Source organism: Talpa occidentalis, unplaced genomic scaffold (genome assembly GCF_014898055.3).
Source record: "Talpa occidentalis isolate TD23 unplaced genomic scaffold, MPIMG_talOcc4v2.1 talOcc4.12, whole genome shotgun sequence".
NCBI classification, from domain to species: Eukaryota; Metazoa; Chordata; class Mammalia; order Eulipotyphla; family Talpidae; genus Talpa; species Talpa occidentalis.
Genome location: NW_023601212.1, coordinates 20,819,975 through 20,846,847, shown reverse-complemented (window position 1 = coordinate 20,846,847; position 26,873 = coordinate 20,819,975). Strand labels below are relative to the sequence as shown.

General features: G+C 46.4%; 1 protein-coding gene and 1 long non-coding RNA gene across 4 annotated transcripts in view; one reads left to right on the top strand and one right to left on the bottom strand.

The window, feature by feature from the left end:
- The window catches only part of LOC119240777 (uncharacterized), a 64,994-nt gene extending 58,859 nt beyond the window's left edge, over positions 1-6,135 (top strand). The window contains exon 4 of one of the 2 annotated variants that reach the window (XR_005124190.1): positions 5,390-6,135. This is a non-coding gene — a long non-coding RNA (uncharacterized LOC119240777). Of the gene's footprint in view, positions 1-4,123; positions 4,667-5,389 lie in introns of those variants that run through there. The other variant, XR_005124189.2, reaches the window with a different exon arrangement.
- The window catches only part of SORL1 (sortilin related receptor 1), a 144,174-nt gene that overhangs the window by 4,270 nt on the left and 113,031 nt on the right, over positions 1-26,873 (bottom strand). For both annotated transcript variants that reach the window (XM_037505469.2, XM_054693157.1), the window contains exons 32-47: positions 25,706-25,855; positions 21,102-21,233; positions 20,034-20,160; positions 19,706-19,875; positions 18,002-18,114; positions 17,676-17,780; positions 16,942-17,014; positions 15,398-15,480; positions 14,031-14,127; positions 12,060-12,244; positions 9,503-9,622; positions 8,525-8,689; positions 6,932-7,106; positions 5,832-5,938; positions 3,389-3,581; positions 1,280-1,492 (exon numbers count right to left, since the gene is read on the bottom strand). In XM_037505469.2, coding sequence (XP_037361366.1) covers positions 1,280-1,492; positions 3,389-3,581; positions 5,832-5,938; positions 6,932-7,106; positions 8,525-8,689; positions 9,503-9,622; positions 12,060-12,244; positions 14,031-14,127; positions 15,398-15,480; positions 16,942-17,014; positions 17,676-17,780; positions 18,002-18,114; positions 19,706-19,875; positions 20,034-20,160; positions 21,102-21,233; positions 25,706-25,855 — 2,208 coding nt within the window. The remainder of the gene's footprint in view (positions 1-1,279; positions 1,493-3,388; positions 3,582-5,831; positions 5,939-6,931; positions 7,107-8,524; positions 8,690-9,502; positions 9,623-12,059; positions 12,245-14,030; positions 14,128-15,397; positions 15,481-16,941; positions 17,015-17,675; positions 17,781-18,001; positions 18,115-19,705; positions 19,876-20,033; positions 20,161-21,101; positions 21,234-25,705; positions 25,856-26,873) is intronic.

The window sequence follows — 26,873 nt, the reverse complement described above, 5'->3', positions numbered from 1 at the left end:
ATCAGTGGGTGACCAACGCTATTTTAATGGTAGCTGGAGCCTGACCAAAGACGGAAGAGGATCTTAATACCTCTTTCTTAGATTTCTTAGAGGTACCAAAGTCCAATAGGCGGTTTGGCTCTCCAGCTTGATTTATCTATACCCTGAATTGGCATAGTCAACTTCATTGCTTTCTCCTTTGAACCCACAGTCCTGAGGAAAAGGGCCTTGGAGGGGTTTGAGCAATTTGAGGACAACCTCCCCCACTAACTTGTCTCCTCATGTCCCCCCCCAGCACACTTTCATGCAAGTGTGGCTGACCTGCCATGGGGGAAGGGAACACTACATGGCCCCGGAGTGGGTTTGGTGCCTTCTGCCCCCAAGAACAAAGGCCAAGAACCCACTCCATTCCTGTAAGGCCATCCAAGTACTTGCATTAAGCAAGAAAGGAAATTGAGAAGGGGAGCAGAGCTGATCAAAAATGGCCAGTGAACGCACCCCGCCTTTGAGCCCCCACGGCCTGCGCATGGCCTTGGGGTTCATTTTTAACCGCGAGCGACACGGCTGAAAAAGAAAAGGAAAAAAAAAAAAAAGCAGCCAGTGAATGGGACTATGTACTGCCTTTACAGACAAAACAGAAATTACAACTAGTTTATAGGAAACAAATATGTAAATGCACATTTAGCACTCTTGAGTATGGGGGAGGCCCCCAAACACACCTACTGCATTGTGTTGTCTACCAGCTCGATTAGCACACAGGAGTTTGAGTGTACAGACCTCTATAGAAAACTATTTCCATCTTTTCCTGTGCCGAGCTCACTGACACAGGAAAGAGGAATGGCGGGTAAGGTTGCACTCACAATCAGAAAGAGAAACAAAGATGGGACGGGCTTCACTGGATAGAAGCCTGTTGGGAAATTATGGCTTTTTCTCTTGCCTGGGATCCCAAAAATGCCTGCGCTCCAGAGCTGTGAAGGAGGGGGAGGTTTGGAAATTCTTGAAAACTGGCCAATACCCTGGGTGTATCCAAAGCCCAGAGCCTGTCTATCCTTGAGCAAGGCAAGTTCCTACTGGTTCTTCCACAAAGGTACTCCCTGTCTCGGACCAGGACCACATGATTGAAGACAATTCTGGTATTTTCATTTGGGAGCAAGTTCAAAGCGAAAGGCTTGGATTGCTTTGACCCAAAGCAGTGGGATGGGATGATTCATGAGTAGCTCCTCTAGCGTCAGAGGTGAGCTGACATCATCGGCTATGGGTGTCCGCCCTGGGAGAGGAGTCCTGGAGCCACCCCACTTACCCAAGTCATCCCCTGAGGAGAAGATGGCAGAACCCAGCCTGGAGCTGTAGTGGCTGTTGGCAAAAGCAGTGAAGCTGCTCTGTAGCCTCCGATGCTTTGTGTACAGGATGGCAAACCCGACCCCAAGGCTCAGCAGGATCAGGAACAAGATGGGCACCACCACGGCAGCGACGTCAGTGGATCTGGCAGCTTGAAACGCTGACGCATCCCCACCTGCCAAGGCAAGATGCCAATCCATGAGCCGCCTGTCTCAGGGCCGGAAGGCGGATCAGGCCACACTCCTCCAGATCCCACCCACCCAAGCAGCCGGGCATCTGCCACTGCTACCCACAGTGCCTGCCCGGCATGACATGTTCCTGCACATGAAGCCGGAGTGTTTCCCGGCTCCTCGCCGCGAGCAGCTAGACCACGGGCCTTGTGCATGCAAATACGGTAATTACATTAGACTCCTAATCACTGCCTTGTTGGTTATTTAGATAATCTCTTGGAAGGGAGACCTTTGTTGGGGTATCAACATTGATTTCATTAGCATTATTACTTAAGACCACTTGCTTGCCTTACATAAGAGGATGTGAAATCAGACCACTAATTAACGAGATTGCAATTATTTCTCCCTACTTGGCACCAAAGTCACTCTGAACTGCAATTACCTGAAGCTCCATTAAGTGATACAAACAAGATTCCTTTACTACAATACTGACTTAACAGCTCATGAAGTTTTATGAGGGTTCAGGTTTTTTTTTTTTTTTTTTTTTTAAATAAGAGCGAGAGAGAGAGAGAGAGAGAGAGAGAGAGAGAGAGAGAGAGAGAGAGAGAGAGAAAGAGAGAAGGAGGGAGGGAGGGAGGGAGGTTGGAAGGTGGGGAGAGAGAGAGCGAGAGAAAGCTTTTCATACATATTTTACATTTTTCAAGATCTTTGAAAAGCCATTTGGGGTTTTATCACCTAACAATGACTTAAATGCTAGCACTGGATGATGTATGGGCAGATTTATACCACCAGGGCTCTCAAGCAAAGCCATCTCCCCTTAAGTTAGAGCTGGTCTCCCTGAAAGCAGTTGGCTGTTTACAGCAGAAAAGGGATAAATCAGAGCCTGAGGCAGGAGGAGGGAACTCAGGAGTCAGTGTTCCCTAAGGAAGCAAAGTGGACGTTTTTAAGTCTAGGTCTCTATGAGCATTCTTGTTAGATCTGAGGTTGAGAGGAAGCTAGCACGGTAGAGGCAACAGGAGTGCGTGAGCGCTCATCCCCACCGCAGTACCATCGGGAGGCTAAACACCTAGGAACCAGACATAGGCCGAGAGTTCTGAGGATCTCAGTTTTGTTAAGGCAGCTGGCTGGTGTCCTGAGTTTTCCCAAAGCCTATTATTTCACAGATCACTAGTTGGTTATTCATAAAAAGGAGATTCATCAGGAACCAATAGGTTAACAAGAATTTGTTGTCTGTTTACTGCTGGACCTCCCTTTTTTAGGGAAGCAACAGGGCTAAGCCTTCACTGGAACACACTCAGGCAAGCATCATATGACAGAATGAACAACCCAGCACAAGACTGTGGTGTGGACCCTGGTGAGTTTCTGGCTAGGAATCAAAGGAACTACAAAGACCAGCAAAGCACCTTCTGCTGGAATCCTGGCCAACCTGCTACCACCCAGGCAGAAGTTCTATGTAAACAACAGAGCTCTGAGGCCAAACCCAGGCCCTGAGCTGAGGTGGACAGTGAAGATAGATGATGGGGAAAAATCAGGACAAAGGCTGACTTGAAGAATTGGAGGTTTTGAAAAGTCCTTCAAAAAACAAATGACAAACTGTTCTTCACCTAGTGTTCCCCAAAGAGAACCCCCCCTTTGAAACAAACCTGTTAACTTTCCCTTTCTTGCACTCTATATTCAGAATGGGGTCAGCTGATCACCCCAGCTCCTCATGCCAGGCCTGGTTTAGTAAGTACTTGTTAAGTAAATCAGCATCAGTTAAGTTGACACACAAATGACTTTCTTCTGAACTGAAAGACTATTTTAAATGCATTTTGGAAAGACACATATTCATCAAACCTTTCTGTATCCTTGGCCTGTTTCCCCAGAACTGAACATGGAAGCAGGCAACAACAGCGACTTACCAGACCCCAGGTCATCATACAGCAGCACAGCAGGCTCCCCACACATCTGGCTGCCAAAAAGGCATCTGGCTTGGACAGTGAAAGTATAATTATGACCCAGTTTTAGGTTGGAAATTTTAAAGAAATTGTCAGTAGTATTCCCAAGGTAAACGGTGATGTTCATGGCACTGTCGAACATGTGGATCTCATAGCCCTGAAAATAAACACAGAGGCCTGCTCAGACGGTCAAAGACAGAACTGCCAGCTTCTATTACATGCTCCAACTTGATGTGAGCTCCTTCATGCAGGCCTGATGGACATGTAAAGCGCTTTGGGTTTCTTGCTAGTTTTTACCTGACCACTAAGATATTGGATTCAAAAAAAGGGGGGGTGGTGGAATTTTTCCATTCCAAACGTCTCAAATAGCTACCACGCCCACTTATGATATGCACAGTGGAAATATGAAATGTAGCCCTCACAAAAGTCACTTTAACAGATATTTTGGTCCAAAGTCAAGGTTCATGACAGCAGGCCACTCACACAATATTAAAGGCCACAAAGAATCAGGACAATTTAACAACAGCTCACTGTAGTGGGATTTATTTACTAAATAATGAATACAAGTTGTTATGGATTCTGGCAAAGGGTTAAGAAAAAGAACCTTGCATTAGAAAAGACAGGATATTTCTCCTTAGAACAATCTGTGGGAACTCCATGGTCAGCCCACAGCTCACTTCCTGTCTCCTCAATTTCTAGCTCTTAATCCAGCCCAGCCTGACCCTGAATCTAGAAGCACCTCAGCAGGCTCCAGCCCTAGTCACTGGAGGAGAGTGTGAAGCAGGCGCCTATTCAGGTGTCTCCTGTGCAGAAAACGTCTCTTGGCAGAGCTCTGGCCCAGCGTGCTGACCAGGAGCAGGACTGTTAACTGGACTCCTGTCTGATCCAAGCATTCAAGTGCCCACGTTACCCAACCCCATACACCAGGCATCAGGGCATAATCATGGTGTCCTGGTATCCATTCCTGGACCTGCCCGTTCTCTAAACTTACTCAGAGGAAGGCAAGGAGAACGTGCCATGCTTATGTCAAACCCTCCACTGGGACCGGAATACTGACTTCACTGCCTCCCAGGAGGATCCCCTGAGGAAAACCGGCCGTCAAACTGGGGGTTCCAATACCACCTGCCTGGAATATCAGCCCTGCGTTCTTTGCACTAAACTAGCATTTATTGATTTTCATCTAATACAGATTTGGTGTAGCCTATTTGCAAAATACATAAAAGTATAAAGAAAAAGCATCAACCATCCATAGCTGATTTCACTAGTGCTCTTTCTTACTACTGATAATGCTGCCCTGAAGGGCCTTGTATGGAAGTTCTTTATGCGCATTGTTTACTGCGAGTCAAATTCTCTAAGAATTGCTGGGCAAGAGAGGGTGAACACCTTTTGATACATATCATCAAAGTGTCTTATAGAAGGTTGAACCCACTTATACTCCCAGACTAGTCTCACCCACTATCACTCAGACTGGTAATAGACTTCCCCCAAAACTTTGGCCAGTAGAGTGTGCAAGTGTCATAACTCTGTTGTTTGTATTACTAGTGAAGTAGAATCTTTCTGTCTTTTGTGTCTTTTTTAAATTTAACTGTACCATTTTCAAAATGACACTATTTCTCTTTGAATTGATTTGAACACTTAATATTTAAGTATATTAACCATTTATATGTCAGAGTTGTGAGAATTTTCTAATTTTAATTTAACTTTGCTTCTGGCATTACACGGACTATTTGGATCCCAAGGGTTCTTTGCAGATTCCTCAAGGTAAAAGCAGGAGATTTATGACTCTGTTTAGCTCATTTGATTTGCTCACAAGGGGGCCAACCCAGTCTGCTCAGGAATTTGTCCACCCTAAAGCAGCAAATCTATTCCCAGATCCCTGTCCTCGTCCAGTTGCCTACTATGAATGCAGTAATTGATCTGCCAGGAAGGAAACAAAATAAAAAGGTGTTTTTCATATGTCAACAGATTATCTTCAAGTACTTCCTGGTCCTGGAATTTCTCTGGAAAGAAACGGATGGGATGCCAGGTTGAGGAAGCAGTTTTGCTGCCCGGTTCTAGAGCCACAGTCACCCCACATACTGTTTGAGAAAGAGGAGCCCTTGGTTCCAAAGCTCAAGCCCAGCCTGGCCTCAGGAGGCACAGCAAGCTCCAGCGCGTTTCCCTCTCTACCGGGGAAGACAAGTTCAGAAAATGAAAAGTGCTTAGTGCAGAGATTCTCATCTTAATGGACAGTATAAACTTTTCACTAATTAGCAACCCCACAGAAAATGACCCTTTAATTCTCAAGTTCACTTCCTTGTCCTATTCTTTTTACTCAATCTATGCCAGCATACTGTTAATGAGCTCATCTCTAAAACAGCATTTCAATGAGATTCCCGAAGTCCTTGAGAATGAGGGAGGTGCTTACCCTGCTTTCATTAAAATGCTTCTCCTTCAGAGCAAGACTTTTCCAAAACAGAAGAACGTGGTCATTTTCTGTTATAATTTTTAAGGCATCAGGTGCTGATAACGAAACTGAAAGTTGAAGATGAAACAGGATACAGTTAGTGCTTGCACATTTGAACCTTTGTTTTTTCATCCATTAAAGGGAGATTAAATAATGCTACCTTGACAGGATCCAGGAAGAACTGTGCAACACACATAAGCCAATAGTATGTCTGCCACGGGCTATGCTCTATAGGGCATCTCTTGCTGTTCTTATAAAAGCTTTAGCCAAGAAACTTGGACAGCATCTAATTTAGTAGTTCTTGGGCCAAGGATGGCCAAAATCAAATGAGAGGACGGGAGGGAACAGAGGAGGAGGAGGGCAAAGGGATGGAAGAGAGGAAGGGGACATGGTGGGGATGGGACGGCATAGAAAGGGAAGAGAAAAGAAGGGAAGAGACCCTGGTTGATAAGCCTGCCAGGATCTCTGCCTGAAGACAAAGCCCCCTGTGGCCAAGGAGTTGGGCCTAGGCCCACTGTCACACTGCCAGCCTGATGGGCTGCCTGACTGCCCTCCTGATCCTGTCTGCTGCTGTCCAGGATAACTGAGTTTACTGCCTGCTTTCTGACTACAGCCTGACTGTCGAGCCAGTCCTGTGCTCACACAAGTCCCCTAAATTCTGCTGCCCAGTTATTGGTGTCCCTCCATTTCTCCATATCTTGCTGCACAAAGAACCACTGTGACGTCAGCCCAAGTCCTTGGATGCAATATTTGGCTTTCGTGGCAAATACTCAACTTTTGTCCCTGTCTTGGGCATCCCTGCTCTTCTCTCCAGACAGGAGACAGGGGAGTAGAAGACTTAGAGAAGGTGAAAATGAAGGCCGCTGCCCAACCTGGTGCCCTGACCACCACCTGCAGCCCAGATCCTGGAACCCGCGCACCGCTCAGCCCTGCATGGGCACTGGACAGTGGTGCCAACATATCCTGTGTAGTTTCTAATGGAAACTCCATGTGTCAAGGTGGCCCATCAGCACACAGGGGCCTTGCTGTGTGGGAAGGCCCCTCAGCCCCCTCCTGCTCACCTGTGGTAATTTTTATACTGCTATCTTTGCTCATGTTCCCTAGTTGGACAATGACGTGGTATTTCCCTCCAGGTTCCAACTTGTTCAGGGTGTATTCCACAGTGCTGTTGCGGGATTTCACTTTGTAGCTCCGGTCACTCTTTCTTATTAGATCTTTTACTGCAATTGCATATAACTGGGCCAAGGAAAAACAAAACAAAGCAGCAAAACATCTTAATGGGAACCAGAAACCTGGCATTTTCTCCTCATCCTATCAAGGGTAGATGTGACGCAAGTGTTTTGGTGGCTGTGACCCACGGCAATGGCATTTGAATGTCTACGCTGACATTGTTCGTCAGAAAGCCTTTGATGTCCAATCTCAGATCAATAGTCACTCCCCAAACTGCATTGAATTATCAAATTCATCCAAAATACCTACTTAGGGAAAGCCACCTTTTTTTTTACATCAGCAGGTAGGTTAGGACAAGAAAAATTCAAATTTGGGGTTAAATTTCTCTATCTCCACCACTGTAAAAGTTTCAGGATGTTGTCAGAGGAGATAATAAATGAATGTGTTTTATCTTAACTCTAAAGGATAAAAAAAAAAGATTCACCTTCTCCCAGGTTGCCTCTCATGTACATGGCGGCAAGAAGAAACTAAAGGACATGTAGTAAGTACAGGAAACGCGACTGTCAGGAGAGGTTGAGAGTCAGGGTCTTAGTAACCGAGCATTGAGTGCATATGGGCCTGGAGGGGCTGAGGAGGGCAGAGGGAATGGAGGGAAAATCAGCCTAGAGCAAGGGAAAAAGGGAGCTTTTCTAGAATCCATGCCTTTTCTTTTACAACAGGAACCAACAAACTCTTGTAAGGATCCACACAAGCAACTATTTTAGGCCTGGAGGGCAAGAGAGTCACTACCCTAAGTACTCAGCTTTGTGTTTGCAGCACGGAAGTCCTCACAGATAACATGGAAATGATGGGTATAGCTTTGTTCCAACAAAACGTTATTTACAAAAATGGGCACAGGCTGCACCTAGCCTGCAGGCCTTTGTCTGTTAACCCATTCTAGGGGGTCAAGGAGGGCATGTGAGAAAGCAGAGAAGGAGAGACAAAGCAAGATGGCAGCTGGGAGTAAGAAAGTGAAGTGACCACTGAGAAGAGGCACCTGTAAGGACCCTATCTTTGGTCAGTCAGAAAGGGGTGAGACCAGGCCTCCCTGGAGGTGCAAGGGGTTAAGCACAGCACTATGAAGCTATCTGCAGCCTCTGCAGCACGAGTTTGATCCCCAGCCAGCACGACATGGCCCAGCAGACCTCTCCTGTCTCGCCCGCTGCTCCCCTCAGCAGTGTATTTCAGTCAATCTGCCTGTTCTGTTCCCCACTCTGTCTCTGGTGAATCCTCTCACCACTCCCCGCCTCCACCCCCTATAACTCTAGCCTGCACTCCAGTTCTTGTATGCATAAATAAATCAATCTCAATCTCTAAAAAAAAAAAAGTGGGGAGGCCTATTGAGCTTCAACCCCCACACCTAAGTTTCTTGTCCCATGATAGAGTCCTCCTCCCAAACCATACCAAGTAATTAGCAAGGCTGCTGGGGTGCCCAGCCCGCTCACCAAGTCCTGGTCAGGAGAATCATACGGGGATTCCCACTTGATGACAACCGAGGTTTTGCTGGTGTGGACCACATGCAGGTGGCGGGGGGGAAGCCTGCTGTCTGGGATCATCCTCACCACGACGTAGTCGGAGGACGGGCCCTGGTAGGGCACCACCACCCGGACCTGAAACAAGTACCACACACTCAGGGAGTCTTCCCCAAGCCGCTTTCCCACAAAATAGTGACATATGCACACAGTTAAAATCCCATCAGTACCAAAAGATAGAAAATGTAAAAAATAATTCCCTACCTACCCCAGGTCTCCAATTCAGAGCTACCACTGCTAACATTTTTTTGTACTTCCTTCCAGAAATGCCCCATGCATATATAAGCAGACATTTCAGATACAGATTTATATGTATGTATGGCCTGATTTCCTTAAATTTTCTTATACGAATGAGAAAACATGCATTTATATGCTTTTTACTTCGTTCACTTCATAATATAGCTTAGAGATTTTTCCATCGCAGTATATTTAGGGTTGCTATATTTCTTTTGGAGGGTTGCCCCGTATTCCATTGCCACAAAGGGTAAACCATAATATTTTTAACCAGCCTTCTCTTAATAGGCATTTGTTTCAAATCTTTCACAATCACAAGCCATAGCAAACCGAACACCTTTTTCCATATACCTTGGCACATAAGTGAAGGCATGTAGGCTTGGTCCCAAGAAGGGGAATCTGATAAAAGCTCATATCTATTCCTGTGATCCACTGGCCAGATCTCCACCCTCCACAGTGGAGCTGTAGGTGCTGAGTGGCCATTCAGGCTGCTTCAGGTAAGAACCTGATGCTTGTGAAGAGGAGCTATCTTTGCATCACACACACAAATCCTGGAATCTGCATCTCCATGTCCTGGATTTGAGTGAGGTGCCCAGGAATAAAAGACATCCTCGCAAAGCAGAAATGCCTCTGGACTCTCTGGTGCAGGAAACTTACCAGAAACAAATACTGCTCGTCCCCGCTGACAATGACCGTTTTGTTGTGGAGGGGAGTAGTCAAGCTCTTTGGGTTTCGATAGAGGTCAAGAAAGGACGTAGCGTAGAAAATGCCATAAACCTGGCAAAAAGAGAGAACAGGGAAGGACATTAACTCAGTGGCCAGTGACCTCACTCTCTTGAAACCCTTAATTTAAAATCCTGGGAACCACTTCAAATGAGCTCAGTGAGAAGTCATCATTCGACATCTATTTCATCAGCATTTACACAAATTGGCCCAGGCACCATATTTGCTCCTACAAAGATAAATATGGTATGGGCTCTGTCTACAAAGAGTTCATTTTGGGGGGAAGAGATGGGCAGAGAAGAAAAACAAAACAAATTTATAAATCACAACTTGCACACAGAGGATATTTGGGGTTATACTAGACCGCACCATGAGCCAGGGGAGAAAAGCAGGATCAACAAAGAAGAGTGGGTGCTCTCCCGGGGTCATTGGAGAAATGGGGAGCTGAATGCACAGAAGGAGGGCAAGATGGTGCACACTGCTAGCTGCTCAGCAGACACCCTGCTTCTCCCCTTTGTCCTTAATGGAATCCTGGTTCTTAGTAGTATTGAAGTTGAAATGTCCTTTGTAAAGAGAGTCCACTTGGAGGTACAAGAGGTACAAGCCCAGGATAGACTCAGGGCCTGCTCCTCTCTGACCCTGCCTCCAAATTGGTTCTGGAGCAAAAGAAGAGCAAAAGCTGTTAAACCAGCCAGACTTGACCTCAAATTCACTCTACTGCTTACTAAGCTTCAACTCCAGCTAGCAACTTCTCTCCAACCCCTGGCTCCTGTAACATGGAAACATGTGCCCCATGGAACTGATGAAACAATTAAGTGGGATAATGTGTGTAAAGGGCTGTGTAGGGTGGCTGCACACAGTGCAGTAAATCTGACATCTCCTTTCCTCACTGCTGATCTTACAATTGTTTGCAAACCTTGGTACCTGCCCAGGAGTCAGTCCCATACCACATGAGCCCTGGAAACACCCTCAGAAGAAAAAACAAAGGTCCGTTCCCCCCTCGCCTGTCACTGAGGAGTCACTGAAAGATCTAGACGGCTTTCCATCTGGAAAACACTACTTCCGTTCAAGGAACCTACAAACTAAATCAGGGAGGAAAAGAGTCAGACAGAAGATGTCAAATAGGAGCAAGCAGAATCTAGTGAAATAGGCTGTGTGGCCCCAACTATGAATATGTCAGGAGTTCAGAAGGGAAAGAGATCAAGAGATCTGCACAGAACTGTTGGTGGGAGTGCAAACTGGTCCAACCACTATGGAGAGCTGTGTGGAGATTTCTGGACCTACTAAACATAGAGCTTCCATATGATCCAGCAATTCCACTCCTAGGTATTTACCCAAAGGACACAGAAACATCAATTCCAAAGAGCACCTGCACTCCTATGTTTATAGCAGCACTGTTTACAATAGCTAAGCTTTGGAAACAGCCCAAATGCCCAAAAATAGATGACTGGATCAAGAAGATGTGGTACATATATACCATGGAATATTACTCAGCATTCAAAAAAGATAAACACATGCAATTTGCAGCAACATGGATGGCACTGGAAGGGATCATGCTCAGCGAAATAAGCCAAAAAGAAAAAGAAAAATACCGGATGGTCTCACTCATAGCAGGAATCTAGAAAACTTAAATAAGGGACCAGGAAAATGAATATAAGAAAGTGAAAATCAAAATCAACAAAAAACTATGAACCAGAGACACTTTTTGGGGGGTGGGGGGCGGGAGGGGAAGGATTGGGGTCAGAATGGGGCGTTTGCAATTGTATGGGGGAATATAAAAATAAAATTTAATATTTAAAAAAATAAAAAAATAAAAAAATAAAAAAAAAAAAAAAAAAAGAGATCTGCACAGAGAAGGAGGGAAGGACATCAGGGAGGAGAAAGAGCACAAGCCGAGGTACAGAGGCAGGAAGGGGTGGCGAGCACCCTGGAAGTCAACCTCAAAGCAAAGCACACAGCGGGAAGGAGTAGGAAAGAAAAACCAGACTGAAAAAGAACCACAAGTCTAATCACAGCAGTCAAAATGCATACACGAAAACAAAAATAAAGACATATATGCAAGTGTGGCGGGGACAATGGAGGGGGTGGGGCACCTTTAGAAGAACTGGTCCCAGAAAGCAATCTGTGGATTAGGGAATCACATTAGGGTAAGGGGCTGGAGTGGGGGCAAGACACTTAACTGCAACACTCACTGTCACTGCCTCTGCCCTCTCCCCACACCCACCACCCAAGGTATGTCCCCCTTTTCCTACTCTAGATCTACTGACAGCAAGCAAGAGGGGGCACTTTCTTTCAGGGAGCAAGGTGTAGAATGGGATTCTGGGGCTGGGATGTCAGGTGCCTCTAGAAGGTAATCCAGGACTGACCAAGCGGGTAGCTTGCATTTGGGGTGAGAAAGGAGGACGCAGCAACAGAAGAGAAAGCCCTGGGGCTGTTGGCATCAGGGAGAGAATGTCCACACTGGCTAAAAAGGTCATTCTGGCCAACTTACCACATTCCTGGGGCCAGTCCAGGTGCATTCCACTGCAGTCTGATTGACGGCCTTGGCTTTGAGGCTGGGAGCAGGTGGGCGGACTCCTTTTGTCATGACATGCTCAAAGGCCAGAGGACTATCCCCCAAGTCAGTCTTTGCCCAGGCAGAAATCTCATAGGCCGTGTGCGCGGTCAGATTGCCAACTGTGAAAACAGGGATAAGGTGATGCCAGGCAGGCCAGGGGTGTTTGTCCAGAATGTGTGTGCCTGGTATACATACCCTGTTTGATGGACTCTTTCAATTTAAGTGCAGCTTGCATGTTGGGATAGTAACTGTTCTATAAATTTGTTCAGTTACTCATTGATGGCAACTACAGGTCACTGGGTCATTTCTTTTAAAGGGGACCAACTGGGATAGAAATTGGTGCAACATGCCTGGAGAACCACGTGGCTTTGTGTAACGGTCTCATACCCTTCAATTCTTCATACCCTTCAATCCATTTACCCCATGCAATTAGGGGGGGGACTCAAAGCTTTGTATATGGAGGGTGTCCATCACAGGGCTTTTCACAGTGGAAAAAAACTGTACATAATCTGACTGCCTAACAAGGGAGCAACAGTTAATTAAACTGTATGCACTCCATGAACTACAAGGCATTTATGGGCACACCACCAACCACTAATCTATTTCATGACCCAGGAAAATTCTCACAAATTCATGCTAAAAGGGCAGACAGACTCCAAAACTATATGTAATATTATTCCCATTTTATTTAAAAAAAAAAAGGGGGGGGGATGTTATGAAAATGAACAGAGTGGTGCAGTGAAGGAGGGTCTTAGAAACTGAAGAACCTAAGTTCGAGGCCAGCCTCTATGTGTGTAGCAAAGCTTAGGGTAGAGCATTCAGAGTCTCTGTATCCATTTCCCTGTTGTGAGATGAAGAAAAATAACAGTATACTTAGAGCAGTTGGTCCTTGGAGGGATTAAAAAAGAAAATTCTTGTAAAGCGCTTGGCATGAGGCCTAGCAGTGAGCTGGCTTTTTCATATTTCACGCAATAGCTAATAAGCCTTTTGTTCCAGATGCTGCCCATTTCTCCTCAGTGACAGAGACAATGGGATCACACATAAGAGGGGGGCTGTCATCCTGGCTCTGCCACCTTCAGAGGGACACTTAATCTCTGAACCTCAGGCTCTCCTCTGTAAGGCAAGTGCATCCCACAGTTATTACTGGAGTTGCATAAAAATGTCAGACATGGATGCCCAGGTTGATGCCGGCACTCAGTGTGTGCTCGATGCCATTTTACTCCTGCACAGACTCTTTGGGGAAACCTCCAGCTTCCAGAAAAAGATGACGATAATAGAGCACTTGTAGGAATATAAGCATGACTGGAAGCACTTTGAGACAGGCGAGAAGGGGAAAGGAAGGTGTTCTCATGTCATGCTCACACTCTCGGCAGGCTTGGCCACTGACAGTTTTATCTTGGAGACAAACGAAAATCCTACCTTTAGCTCACTTTCAGATATTTTGATTGAGGCTCATTATTAGCACAGGTTAAAGGTACGAGCCATGTCCTTAGTTTGACCACTCACTCAACAAATATTTACTGAACACCAGTAATGCGGTGTGCTCTGTGCTACCTCTTAGTGACCCGGGTCAGAAGAGAGAGACAGGTAGCTCAATCTAGGAATGTGTTTGTTTGGGACTCAAAAACACAGCTGAGAGGGTTCATCTGGCTTCCTTCCAGTTCTTTCAACTTCTATCACAAGCTGTCAGTTTAGAAATAGGCTTGAGGAACCACCAAGGAGATCCCTCACCTAAAGTCAGGAGCCCTTCATATAGTATACCCAATGGATAGGAACCTGCCCACCCAGAGAAGTCCTCCCCCCTTCCCCAGGATGCCCCCCACCATCCCCCAGGTTCTACTGTCAGCAATGTGCCCACCTGGCCCCTCCTTCCTGCTCACACACCCACAGCCTCCAAGGTGTTACCTTTGTGTGACAATGTGCTTCCTCGGAAGCTCAATGTTCTCTTCTCTTGTTTGTGGGTGTCAAAGGCCCAGAAAAGGTTCACCACATAGCCATTCACCTACCAAGAACCAAGAGCCACGTTACTGAACAGCGAGCAGACCAAGCGTAAAAGGCGCCTCTGATTTCCTTGGGTGTTTCTCATTCCTTACAATGGACAGGTTGTTCCCTTGATCTTTAAACCAGTTTAATTTGTGCTACTATTGCACATTTAGTGACTACAGCAATAGGCAGGCTGTTTTCTTTGATCTTTGAACTAGAACTATCTGTGCTATCATTTACTGGTTAGTGACTCTCTACCTACTTCCAAAAAACAAACATGAAGCCATCTAAAATACACACTTAATGAAATAATGCAGGAAAAAAAGGGACAAGATCCAATTATTAAAGGCAGAAAGAGGAGACGCAGCCAAGATAACTTAGATATGCTAATTAAGGAAAAACTTAACTCGGGTGGTCCTTGCCGGCAAGGTCAGGAGGACTGTACAAAGGGGACTTAGACCGCACGGTCTGACAGAGCAATACACCTGTGCGGGTGTATTGCTTCCCAAGCCCTGAGCTCATAGGAGGGGGTTTGATCTAAAGATCTTGAGACAACAATCAAAAGGTAATAAACATGTGTAAAAGACATGTCAAAGACCGTGCACACGAGGTCCATGACTCGTGCACACGAGGTCCAAAGACCGTGCACACGAGATCCAGTGACTTGCACTGACTATTTCTGAAGCCAAGGGCAGGACTCCAAATTGTAGTTCACGGAAGGTCACAAGGACTGTGAGGTGGACCTCACAGATGGGGAAGGATATAAGAGGGACAGATGAGAACACTCTGGAGAGTGGGTCTCAACTTGAAAAACCACGGGGAACAGGTCACGATGGGACAGGTGGCTGTGACCAGCCACACGGAGGGTACGGTGGTGCTAGGAGAGGTGGCTGTTGGGTGGGTATACGCGGGTATGTTTCCAAGGTATTGCCTCTCTCACAAGACTAACTCTGTCCCACTGTGGGAATCTCTGCATTAGTGCTCAGCACCAGGAAATCCAATAAAGCTGAAAATTACAGGGCATACATATTCTGTTAACACCAACTCTTTATTTGCACTGTAGCTGTGAACCATTTAATTATATGGTTTTAAAAAAAAGGCACCAGGCAGAATAATTACATGTGAAGACTCAAGTTGTTCTTGGTGGGGGAAGGAACCTACCTAGTTGTGGTCTTTTTACTTCACTGGGTCCAGTCACCTGTTTTTCTTCCTCTCCCTGTACTATGCTGTCTCAGCTCCCACACAAAGCACAGCCCCACCCAACGGCTAGTCTGAAATTCCGACGTTACCTTGATGTCACTCTCTGTGGTCAGGGTGAAGCTTAAAGAATTTTCACTATAGCTGTCAATGTGGATATCTGGCGGTGGAATCACTAAAACAAAAAGGAATTCAAAGAGAGAAAGCATGTGATGAAAAGTGAGGAAGGCAGGACTTAGCAGGTTTCAGCTCCATAGACAAAGCCATCCTTGAGTGAGGGATGAAAGGACATTTCTGTTTTCACTTGTCTATCTCATACCACTGTCTTTCTGAAGCCGAGATTAGGGTCACCTTGGCCAGATGAGCCACATGAGTATCTTGGCAAGGTTGGCCATCCTGGCAAGTAGGTGGAGCAGAAAAGTTCCATTATGTCAATGACTCCAAATAGCCCAGTTCCAGCCTGGCCTGAAAGCCACAGGGATCATGATGAATGCACCTTTATTGGTGCTAACAAACTCCCAGCAGCCTCGAGTCCTTTCTGAAAGCTAACAGCAGTAGAAGCCCTAAATCATAAATTAAAAACACAAGCAGGCAGACCGGAGTTCAAATTCCTCACGCTCATCTGTGTGACTGGGGCAGGTTCATTACCCAGATTGAGCCTGAGGATAAGACCTGCACTTGACAGAGCTGGCAAAATGCACTGTAGCAAAGTACATCAAGTGTCTAGCACTCAAATGATGTTCCCCTTCGCCATCTTGGCAGTAAAGCCCCAGCTATGACTGAAGATCCCTGGAGTCGCTGGGTTCTTGAAAAGCCCAGAGTAATGGGGGCAAGTCAAATCTCCCCAAGTCACAGCCTTGCCACTCTGCTGGCAGGAATACCCAAGGTCCAGAAAAGCCCCAAGGCTGAAAGCAGGGAAACCACTTGTGGAGACAAGTGGCAGTCTGTCTCCAAAAGTGTCAGAACCTTCGTCTCAATTGCTTCAGTTCACTCATTCATCAACTATTTTATAAGTTCCCACTTGCCCCCAGTTATACAATGGACGAAGCCAGAGCATGCTCATCTCTGCCCTCGCGAAATACACACGCAGTACATGCCACAGCCCATGGGGGCAGAAGAGGCATACAGCACAGTGATTAAGGGCACAGGCCTTGGAGTCAGGCAGAGCGGGTTCTAGTACCAGCCCTTGGCAAGTGTCAGCCACCATCAATACCAGCTCCAGCGCCGAAGACACCACCTACACATTGTGAGTCGGTGCCATTTGGAGAAGCAGTAGGCGTGGGCCTCATGCTCATTCAGAAACGTTGAAATGAATACACAGTCACCTCTACCATAGCAGAAAGAAAGTCCTTCTCCTGGGGATATCACACATGAGCTGGCCCTCGGGCCTGCCTGGGGGCTTTTAGAAATCTCTTTGCATGACTGTGTTATAATAAATGCTCAGCTCCAGGAGGAACACATGCAACAATCACCCAAAAAGACTTTGCATCCCCAGCACGGTGGAGACACCCAGAGATGTGCTGAGCTGGGGGGAAGGCGGCATGTGCAGTTCTCTAGTCTGTGCTTCCCCGCCTTCGCAGTTATTTCCAAAAGAGTTTCTGCCTCCTCTAGACCTGCAAATGCTGGACTCATTTACCTTTTCCTTGGATGGTGGTAATGGATTTCGAATCGCTCCAGTTTCCTATTCCACGACTAGTCACCGCAGCCACCTTTTCAAAGCAGAGTGTGAATTAGTATGAAATAAAGGCAGCAGACCATCCAGCAAGAACTCTGGATGAGCTAACAGGGTGAGACTTTGGCCAGAAGGGTGGAAAAAAATTATCTACAGAGGAATCCAGGATATTCAGAGGCCCCAACAACTGAAATAAGAGGGGGAGAGAGTGTGAGAGGGAAGCTAGGTTAAGGGAACTGAGAAGCTGGGGTGGTGAAATTGCTATTGATGGACAATGTCAAGGTCTTTCTAAAGGGCTGGGATGGGAGAGATAGAGGATGTATGCCTGTCCATACACACACATATAAAAAAGGGCATTGAGGTCATCATCGACGTAATGGAGTCTGTGTGTACAATTAATGGTCTCGGCCAACAGATTTTGTACAAATCTTTTTCTGCTGAAGCCACAAGGCAGCAGAATATCCGGCTAAAAGCAGGCAGAGCTGCATCACATAAATTCTTGGTTATCTGAGGGCAAGAGTCTGGCTTCAACGAACTGGCTTTAACGAACAAAAGAAACAATGACCCCGACCTCCACCCCAGGCCAAGGCTGGGTAGTCAGCAGACCACCCCAGAGCATCTCATGAAGGGGAGCAGAGTGAACCCCCAGGAAACAGCCACCACCACTCTGGGCTCGGCTGAAATGAGGTGGTACTTACTCTGACAGTGTATGGGGTGTTGACAGCTAAGTTCCTGATTTCGGTGACATTACTAGCAGCCCTCTGGGAGGCCCACACCTTGGAACCACTCCTGCTGTATTCTACCTGAAGTGGGACCAAAAAAACATTAGTAAAAGATAACCGAAGACCACTGGCATCCTAATACCTCACCAGACGAGCTGGAGGAGAGGCGGAAGGGAGGAGCATGATACTCTAATGGAGAGATCACTGACGAGGAGACACTATGTCACAATACCCATTGGCTCTGACAGGCAAGAAATCTACTATGTACCCGACATACACGGCCAGTCCTGGCAGGTACTTACAATGTACTCTCGAATGAGGCCATGGGTATGGACAGGAGGAGTCCAGTGGCCAACAATCACGCCTTCCATCTCCCTGTGGAGTGACAGCTGGAGATTTCCAGGGGCATCGGGCACTAGAAAAGAGTCAACTCAGTGTTAAAACCATCTGCATACTGGTTGGCTGGAGTGAACCCCTTGAGCTTAAAACAAGGAGAAAGCATCGAGAGCCAGCACAGAACTTAGCCACTAGAAATGGCGGTTAGCTTGGTCTTCACATTGACAGAAACCCTTTCCTTTCTCCAGAATACAAGCTGTGCTGTGCCCACAAGGTCATGGCTTAGAGGAGTCTGAACACTTTGAGACTCACTAGGGCTGCAGGATGAGCCGCCTGGGCAGGTTGAGTCCCCTCTGGCCCTGGGCCCTCAACCAGAGACCTTAATTGTCCAGGACTGAGCCTGAACCACAATACCGTGGGTGTGACCACAGAGGAGTAGGTCGCTGTCACAGCACCAAACGGTATTCAAATGAACAAAGAGCAGGCTCCTTGCAGACCAGAGCTGGCATAGTCAAGACATTTCTGACTCTTTTTTGAGACTGCATCCAGAACCAGGTTGGAAGTCACAAACAAAACCAGTGATACTTTTCTGACCAAGCTCCAGAGCCTTCCACTCACAAGGATAACCCCCAGGAGATGAATATTATGGGTTGAGCTAAAGTCCTAAACTCAGAACCTCAGAACAACCTTAGGTAAGGTCAGTAAAAAGGTAATTAAATTAAAAGGAGTCATGAGGTGGGAACCATGGGCCAATAGGACCTGTGTGCTTAGAAGGAGGAGCAGCACACAGACACAGGGGAGATGTTCATTTTCTCCAAGGCCAAGGACAGAGGCCTCAGAAAAAGCCAGCCTGTGGCCACCTTGATCTTGGACTTCCAGGCTCCAGAACTGTAAATTTACTAAAACCTTCTTTCTTTTCTGTTTGAATTGACTGATTTGGCTTAAGTCTGGAACCCTAAAGCACACCCCCCCCAGGACTCTGAGGAACTCATGTACCCCGGGTCCTGTCCTCTCTGCCCTCACCCACCTTGGCCTCCCTGTGAGGCCCCCTGAGGCTTGCTGTGTACTTCCTCCAGGGCCTGTAATATCTCTATTTAAATTTCCCTCAGGCTTTTGGGTTGACAGTCAACACTCTGGGGGCCTCTACTGAACAAATGATAATTTAACAAAATCCAAACACATGGTTCTGACAGCAGATGCAAGTGAAGCGTCCACAAAACTTTGGGAACAAAGTTCACTCTCTGGGATAAGCACACAGTCACCAAGCGGGGAGGCAGCAGGGAACTCTCCTGGACACACAACTTTGCTAAACTTCTTTTCTACTTGGTCACAATACTAAATTAGGGACATGGCCTAGTTTAAAAAAATACGAGGAATAGATGGAGCTCACCAAGTACCAAGCACTGGGGGACACCTACAGAAGGCAGAGGCAGACACTAAATAAGAACCATAAGAGATGATAACAGTGGACAGGAGCTGAAATTAACTTAAGGCAGAAGAACATCACCTGATAAGAAAATAAATGTTCAGCAGTTCAGACAAGGCCATAAAACGCAACCACAATCCTCGGGATGTACACAGCACAGGCAATTATGTCCCCGTGCTCCGAGTACCCCGATCATCCCATGTAAGGTCTAGAACAAACCATGAAAATAAAGTCTAACACTTACAACCTTCCGGAGTCCTCAGGGTCACGAAGTCATTGGTGCTGTGCACCTTGCTCAGACATTGGACCTGAACTTTAACCTGATACGTGGTATCCGGCTTCAGGACTTTCAAGATCGTGTTGGTTTTATTGCTGTGGGTCTCCAGAGCCTTCCATATACTTTCTCCAACCACTCTGACCAACAGAATAAAGATACCATCACATCAAAGCCACATGGGGGTTGGAGATGAGTGACCCAGGCACAGGGCCACCCTGCATGCACTGGGGAGTTAAAGGAGCACCCTGGGACTATGAGGGCGTCACTGTCTTCTTCTGGGTGAGACGGGACCCACCTATAGTAGACGTTATAGACGCAAGAAGCAGAGGGCATTTTCTTGGGCCGCATCCAGGTCAAAGTGACATCCCCGGAGAAGTCGGCTGTCCACTGAAGGTTCTGTACTTTGTATACAGTCAATTCATCTAGAGAGATGGGAGGGGGGAGGAGAAGAGAAAGCGATGTGTTACAAATCCTTGGATTTCAAAGGACCCAAGAGCTGCCTTGATTTTAGGCAAACTTACGATCTACAGGGTGATAGCACCTGCATCACCTGACAACACACGCGGCAGGTAGAGGGGTCCCCTTTCTCTGCACCCTTTCCTCAGGTCTCAATTTCCATCACATTTTCCCTCTCATTTCACCTCCTTTCCTTCTGCAGGGACAGAAACCTGCTTCTCAAGCGAGAATGCTACAACTCCAAGGTTGATGTCATAAGAGGATTTATTTCTGCTCTCGATCGACTATCTGTGAATCCTAAAATTCACATGCTGCAGCCCAACTCCCAACATGACGGTATTAGGAGGCAAAGGCCTTCGGGAGATAATTAGGTCAAGGAAGAGCCCTGATGAGCAGTATGGGGTTCCTCATAAAGGAGACCCCAAAGGGACCCCTGGCTCCGCTCGCCATGTGAGGAGACAGTGAGAAGGTAGGCACAGTGAGGCAGGAAGTGGGCCTCCGCCAGACCCAGAGTCTGCTGGCACCTTGACTTTGGACTTCCCAGGACCCAGAACCGTCAGAAATAAATTTCCACTGTGTATAAGCCACCTGCTGCCCCATCTGCGGAACACTCACTTCCAGCAGCCCAAAAGGACTAAGACAGTTACTAGATGCGTCCCAGACAGAAAGGCCATGTTAACCCACCTGCAGCCAAGCACATGCACGCTGGGGAGACGCACCTGAGATGAGACCAGCGTTTCCTAGCAGAATTCCAGCTAACCTTGCTCCTAGCAGCGGTGAGCCAAGTCTCACCTCACTTGGGGCTTGACAGTTAGGCAGAAATCTTTTCTTTTCCAATGGGAGAGAAGCTTGCTAGCTTTCTGGCCAGAGGGCCACGCCGGAGCTGAGCCCCAGAGACCGGACTCACCGCTGCAGCCGTTCTCATCGCTCTCATCCGAGCAGTCCAGGAAGCCGTCGCAGCGCTCGGACAGCACGATGCAGGCCTCACCGTCTGTGCACCTGAACTCCCTGCTCATGCAGGTCAGGGTGCTGTGTGTGGCTGAAACACAAAAAGCCTTCTTAAACCCAAGGGAGATGGGACAGCCAGGTGTTCTCAGATTAAGGAAAAGCAGTTTGCAGTCTCTGAAGCTTCTGCTTCAAAATCCACCTCTGGAAGGAGTGGTGGGCTCCATGAAGCACTGGGATGCCTCCCTGTTTCACTTTAACAGTTCGACTCTGCCCTCACGAGGGGCAAGAGCTTTGGGGCATCAAACAAATTGGGATTTAAATCCTAGATGTGTATGGGCCTCCCTAGTGGAGCAAGGGGTTAAGTCTCAGCACTATGAAGCTATCCACAGTCACTGCAGCACGAGTTCAATACCCAGCCAGGGAGCCAACCCACATGGAGCAGCAGCAAATCCTGTCTTGCCCAGCTGCTCCCCTCAGCAGTGAATTTCAGGTGATCCACCTGTTCTTCTCCCTGCTCTGTCTCTGGTGAATCCTCTCACCTCTCTGTACCTCTGGCTTATATCTCAGCTCTTATATACATAAATAAATATTAAAATAAGTAAATAAATAAATCCTGGCTATGTGTGACTGTGAGACTGGTTGCACTCAGGCCCTTACCCCTACATCCTCCTGAAGTAACACTTCCACTCCTGCCGTATCCACAAGGACCAGGTAAGATCAAGCGCCTAGAAGATGGCCTGGCTGCTAGAGTAAGAGCTATGATCTGCTGGGGGCTGCCAGGTACTACTAAGTATTCTGTTACTATTGTTAATTTGCTGCCCAAAACGACACTGATTTCTCATTTCAGTTAATACTAGCAGCAACAAAATGAATGACAATCTTAAGAGCATGCCCGCTCTGTGTAGTATTTTCATTGTATAGGTTTTAAAATTATTTACTGTCATTAAAGGGTAACTAATATACAGAAGGGTAACTGAAGGGTAAACGATTATATTCATTTCAGGTGTACAGTGTAATGATTCAATATGGTTTCAAAGTATTTTACCAGAATGTGAAATAAAGTAAAGAGCACCGGTAACTGAAGAGGTCCGCAGCTCCACAGCCATGAACCATAATCTTCTCTCTAGTTCTGAGAGATTTAAACTGCAAGAAAAGCTCAGAATGGAAGCAATGACAATTGCACGTGGTTCTAGGAGGAGGAGAGACTGGCTGTAGAAACCAAATCTGCTGCCCCTGACTGTCTAGGCCAGGCCCAGGGCAGCACTTCAGGCCTCCACTACAGAGAGTCCTAAGTGCCTGTAGGCCCAGCTACACCAGACCCCACCCAACCAGAGAGCAGGGGCTAAAAGTGAAAGATATTGGCTTCCTAATCCCTAGAAACTGTCAGTGTTACCCTGCAAAGCTAAAGGGACTTTGCAGGTGTGACTAAAGGATTAAGACTCTGACTATGGAGCTTAGTCTCAGTTGTCCAGGCAGACCCAATCTAATCACATGCATTCTTATCCTTAAAAGCAGAGACCCTTTTGGCTGTGGTTAGAGAGGAAAATGTGAAGACAGAAGGAAAGTCAGAGATGGAAGACTGTTGGCTTTGAAAATGGAAGGAGGGAGCCAGGAGCCAAGACACGTGGACATACTCTAAAAACCAGAAAAAGTAAGAAATAGATTCAGAGAACTAGGTCTGCCTGTATCTTGGTTTCGGTCAGTGAGTCCTCTGCGTCACACACCTGACCTACAGAACGGAAAGATAATAAACAGGGGTGTTGTAAGACAGAAAGTTTGTGGCAATCTGTTACCAGGCCGTGGGAAACTAAAACACACTGAACCTCTGTATTTGTCAGAGCTTACACTGGGGATTCTTCCTTGGTCTCTTGATTTCTCAGGATTAAAACCTTATAGCTAGGGCCTCCCTGGTGGCGCAACGGTTGGAGGGTTGCGAAGCTCCCCGCTGCCTCTGCGGCACCAGTTCGATCCCCGGCTGCTCCTGGACCACCGGAGGAGGGTCCCACATGGCGCGCAGACCTCTCCTGCCGCCCGCTGCTCCCCTCAGCAATGTACTTCGGTCCTTCTGCCTGCTCTGCTCCCCGCTCTGGCTCTGGTGAATTCTCTCACCCTCCCGCGCTTCTGACTGTACCCAGTGCTTGTATAAATAAATAAATAAATAATAATAATAATAAAAAAATAAAACCTTATAGCTAGCTCTTGCTTCCCACCCCCAAGCAAATGTAAATATAATATTCCAGGCACTACCTCTACAATCTCTTATTAATATTATGAATCATGCAGAACCCCAGGTTTATTAAAAAAAATCCTTTCTCTAAAGTGGGCTAACCAGACCTTCAAACTCCATCCCAGGTATTGACACTAGAAGAAATTAGCAAAGAGACCACTGAAGCCACTGAGAGTAAAACACCCACAATAGTGGATCTTAAGAGTCTCGTGGGGAACTTGCACAAATCAGATTCCTTCAACCTGCCCCAAACCTAGTGAAGCAGCAAGAGGGAGCTAAGCATGTTCAGAATTGACGAGCTCCCCAGTGATACACTGGAATTGGCGAGAACTTCTGTTCCGAGACAAGAGCAGCTAGTCCTGATATCTGTCTGAAGCACTGTATCTCCTTCTAGAAACTTGAAATGCAGGGAGGAACTGGATAATGCTCACACGAGAGCAACCAGATAGTGCAGAGGAATAAAGGATTCAGGGATATTTTCCTAGAGAGGAAAGATATAGAGGGTTGGGGTGGGAGAGTGTCCTCAACTGGTAACTTTTCATGTGAAAGAACAATTAAGACTTCTTTGCATGAGTCTCTAGGGTAGAGATTCAGATTCCAATTCAACATATCTCTCTTTTTTTTTAAGATTTATTTATACATACAAGAACTGGGGTACAGGCCAGAGGTTTGGTGGGGTGAGAGGACACCAGGGACAGAGTGGGGTACAGAACAGGTGGATCGACTGAAATACACTGCTGAGGGGAGCAGCGGGCGAGACAGGAGAGGTCTGCTGCTCCATGTGGGTCAGCTCCCCAGCCTGGGATCGAACTCGTGCTGCAGTGGCTGCGGACAGCTTATGTCTTAGCCCCTTGCGCCACCAGGGAGGCCCCAATATATTTCTTAAAGGACTAATATAGTAATTCTCAGTGGGAGGAGGGAAATATCAAAACCACTCGTTAGGCTTTTGCAAGCTATAATTCCTCATCTCCAGGAAAATCGTTGTTTTACAGAGTTCTAGTCTATGATCAGCTGAAATGGGATTGCCTTCAGGAGGTTGGAAGGGGGGCTCAGTTACAGATAAAGTGCATTAGAGTATCTAGAAAAGGTTTGAGAACTATTACTCTAAAAGTCCCAGAAGCCCAAGATGGAATTCATCCATCCCTCCATCCATCAAAGCAGCCAGCCAAGCCCTTCCACCCATGCATGCATCCAAGGAACATTTTCAGAGATCTTCTGAAGTAGGTACTACTCCAGATGCTAAGAACATGGTGGGAAGCAGACAAAGGCTCTAACCTCGTGCAGATTACCTTCCGCTGAGAGAAGCAGCAAACAAGTAAACAAATGTGCCATTTTAGACGGTGATAAGCATCACAAAGGAATATAAAGAGGGCTTTAAGAAAGTGAGGGGGCTTATCACTTTGCACCAAGTAGTCAGGGAGAGACTGTGCTCAGAAGGGGGTAGTTCTAGAAAATACCAAGCTCCCCATCACAGAATTATCCTCCTTGGTAAGAATATAGTAAAATCTAACCAAATAATACTTAAGTAGCAAAGCTGACGATTGTTTGAGGTGTCTTTATAAAATATGTCTCAGTATTTTAAAAATGGGAAAACCAAGGTATTCGCAATTGGGAATAAGGCTGTCATTAATGTTTGAACATTCTTAAAACTGATTATTCAACAGAGGATTAATGGGCACTTAACAGCAGGCAGTGGCCTTCAGGGCCAGCTTCTGCCAGGAGGATCCTTCTATGCTCTTCGCCTTTCCTTCTTTGATAAGGTCATCAGATTAATGGATCTAGGAAAGTTGTGGATACAGCACATCTAGATTTTAAGACCCTTAGTAAGTAACGTCTTTGTGAATGAGTCCAATTTGAAACAAGCTATAAAAAAATTAAAAAATACCAATTAATGAATCAATCTCACCCAGGAGGAAAGTCCTATCTCATTTCCTCTTTGTTAATTACTTTCAGTGTTCATCTTAGCACATCCTTGCTTATTTGGCTCAGATGTTCCTGCTGTTATTTTCGATGTGTGCGAAGGTCAATCTGTTGGATTATTTTAACATCCAGAGTCCACTCTGTTCATTCTTTGCATTAAGTGTAAAGTTGTACACTAACTGCTATTTCAGTTCTGTTACTTGGATATATTCCATGCTCAAGAAGGACTTTCAATATGGTGAGATCAAAAGATCTCAAATTTGCACAAAGGATATAAACGCCCCAGGATGTCACTGACCAGATGATTCTCTTTGAACCTTAACATTCCTATCTCTAACACGAAGATAATACCCGAACCACAAGTTCGTAACTCGAGGCCCAGCAGCCTTCCCGGGGTGATGGTCCCGACTACTCACGGCAGTTTTCCTCATCCCGGCCGTCCCGGCAATCTCGATGGCCATCACAGCGCTTCCAGTTGGGGATGCACTTCTTGGGTTGGTGACACTCGAACTCAAATCGGTCACACTGCCCAAGCTGGGTAGGAGTGGAGGCAGCAGTGACATTTGCTAGAAAAACAACATTTTTAAAAATCACTCGTTGGTCTTGAGGGAGCTGGCCAGCAGCATCCACCAGTTCCACAAGTTGGGGGATGCCAGCGGTTGAAGAGTCGCAAATGGGAACGCTGGGGAAGGACAGCAGATGGATGAAGCACAGGGATCTCATCTTATGCTCGCAGGACCCCACAGAGGAGACAAAGGCAACACCAATGAGGACGCAGGGACGCAGGCAGATGGTGGTAAGTGACTAAAGAGACCAGAACAGACTGTATTCTAAGCTGTCGGGGGAGAAAGCTAAGAACCAACAAGAGCAACATCACGAAGTCCACAAGAAGCAGGAATATGGCCTGTCTTAACTGAAAGAAAAGGGTGAAAGCACAATAAGGCAGCTGGCTGAATGCTACTTAAACAGCAACTGGATCCCCTGCATCTATTATCCCCAGTCCCTAATAAAACCTCACCCATAAAAGACTGAGGACTGTTATTTGGAGAGGGTAAAAACAAGGCTTATTTCAAAAATAAACATGCTTATTATACTCTGAAAGAAAAATACATATCTATGAAAACAGGACAGAATGCCACAAAAAAGGACAACACTAAAAAAGATCTAAAAATTTTAGACAGTTTTAAAAACTTAAAGCCATGTTAACAGAACTGAAAAACTCAGAAGAGGTGGCAGATAGAGTAAATCTTCTAGAAAGTAGAAAAAATTTTAAAAATAGAAAAGATTAAGAAATGAAATATTAAGAGGACCAGATTAGGAGGTCTATTGTATGTATGACAAAATTTCCAGGGGGAAAAGAACCAAATCATGAATGAAATATTTCGAGGAAAGTTCATGAAACTAAAATATTTCAATTTCTGGAAGGAAAGATGGTCAGTGTCCATCCTATTGCATGGAAAGGCTCCTACCACGTCACCATGAGATTTCAAAACACTGGGGCCAAAGGGAAGATTATTCTACCAGTTTTCAGGAAGTAAAAACGGGCTACACACAAAAAAGATCAATATCAAAACGGTTTGAGAT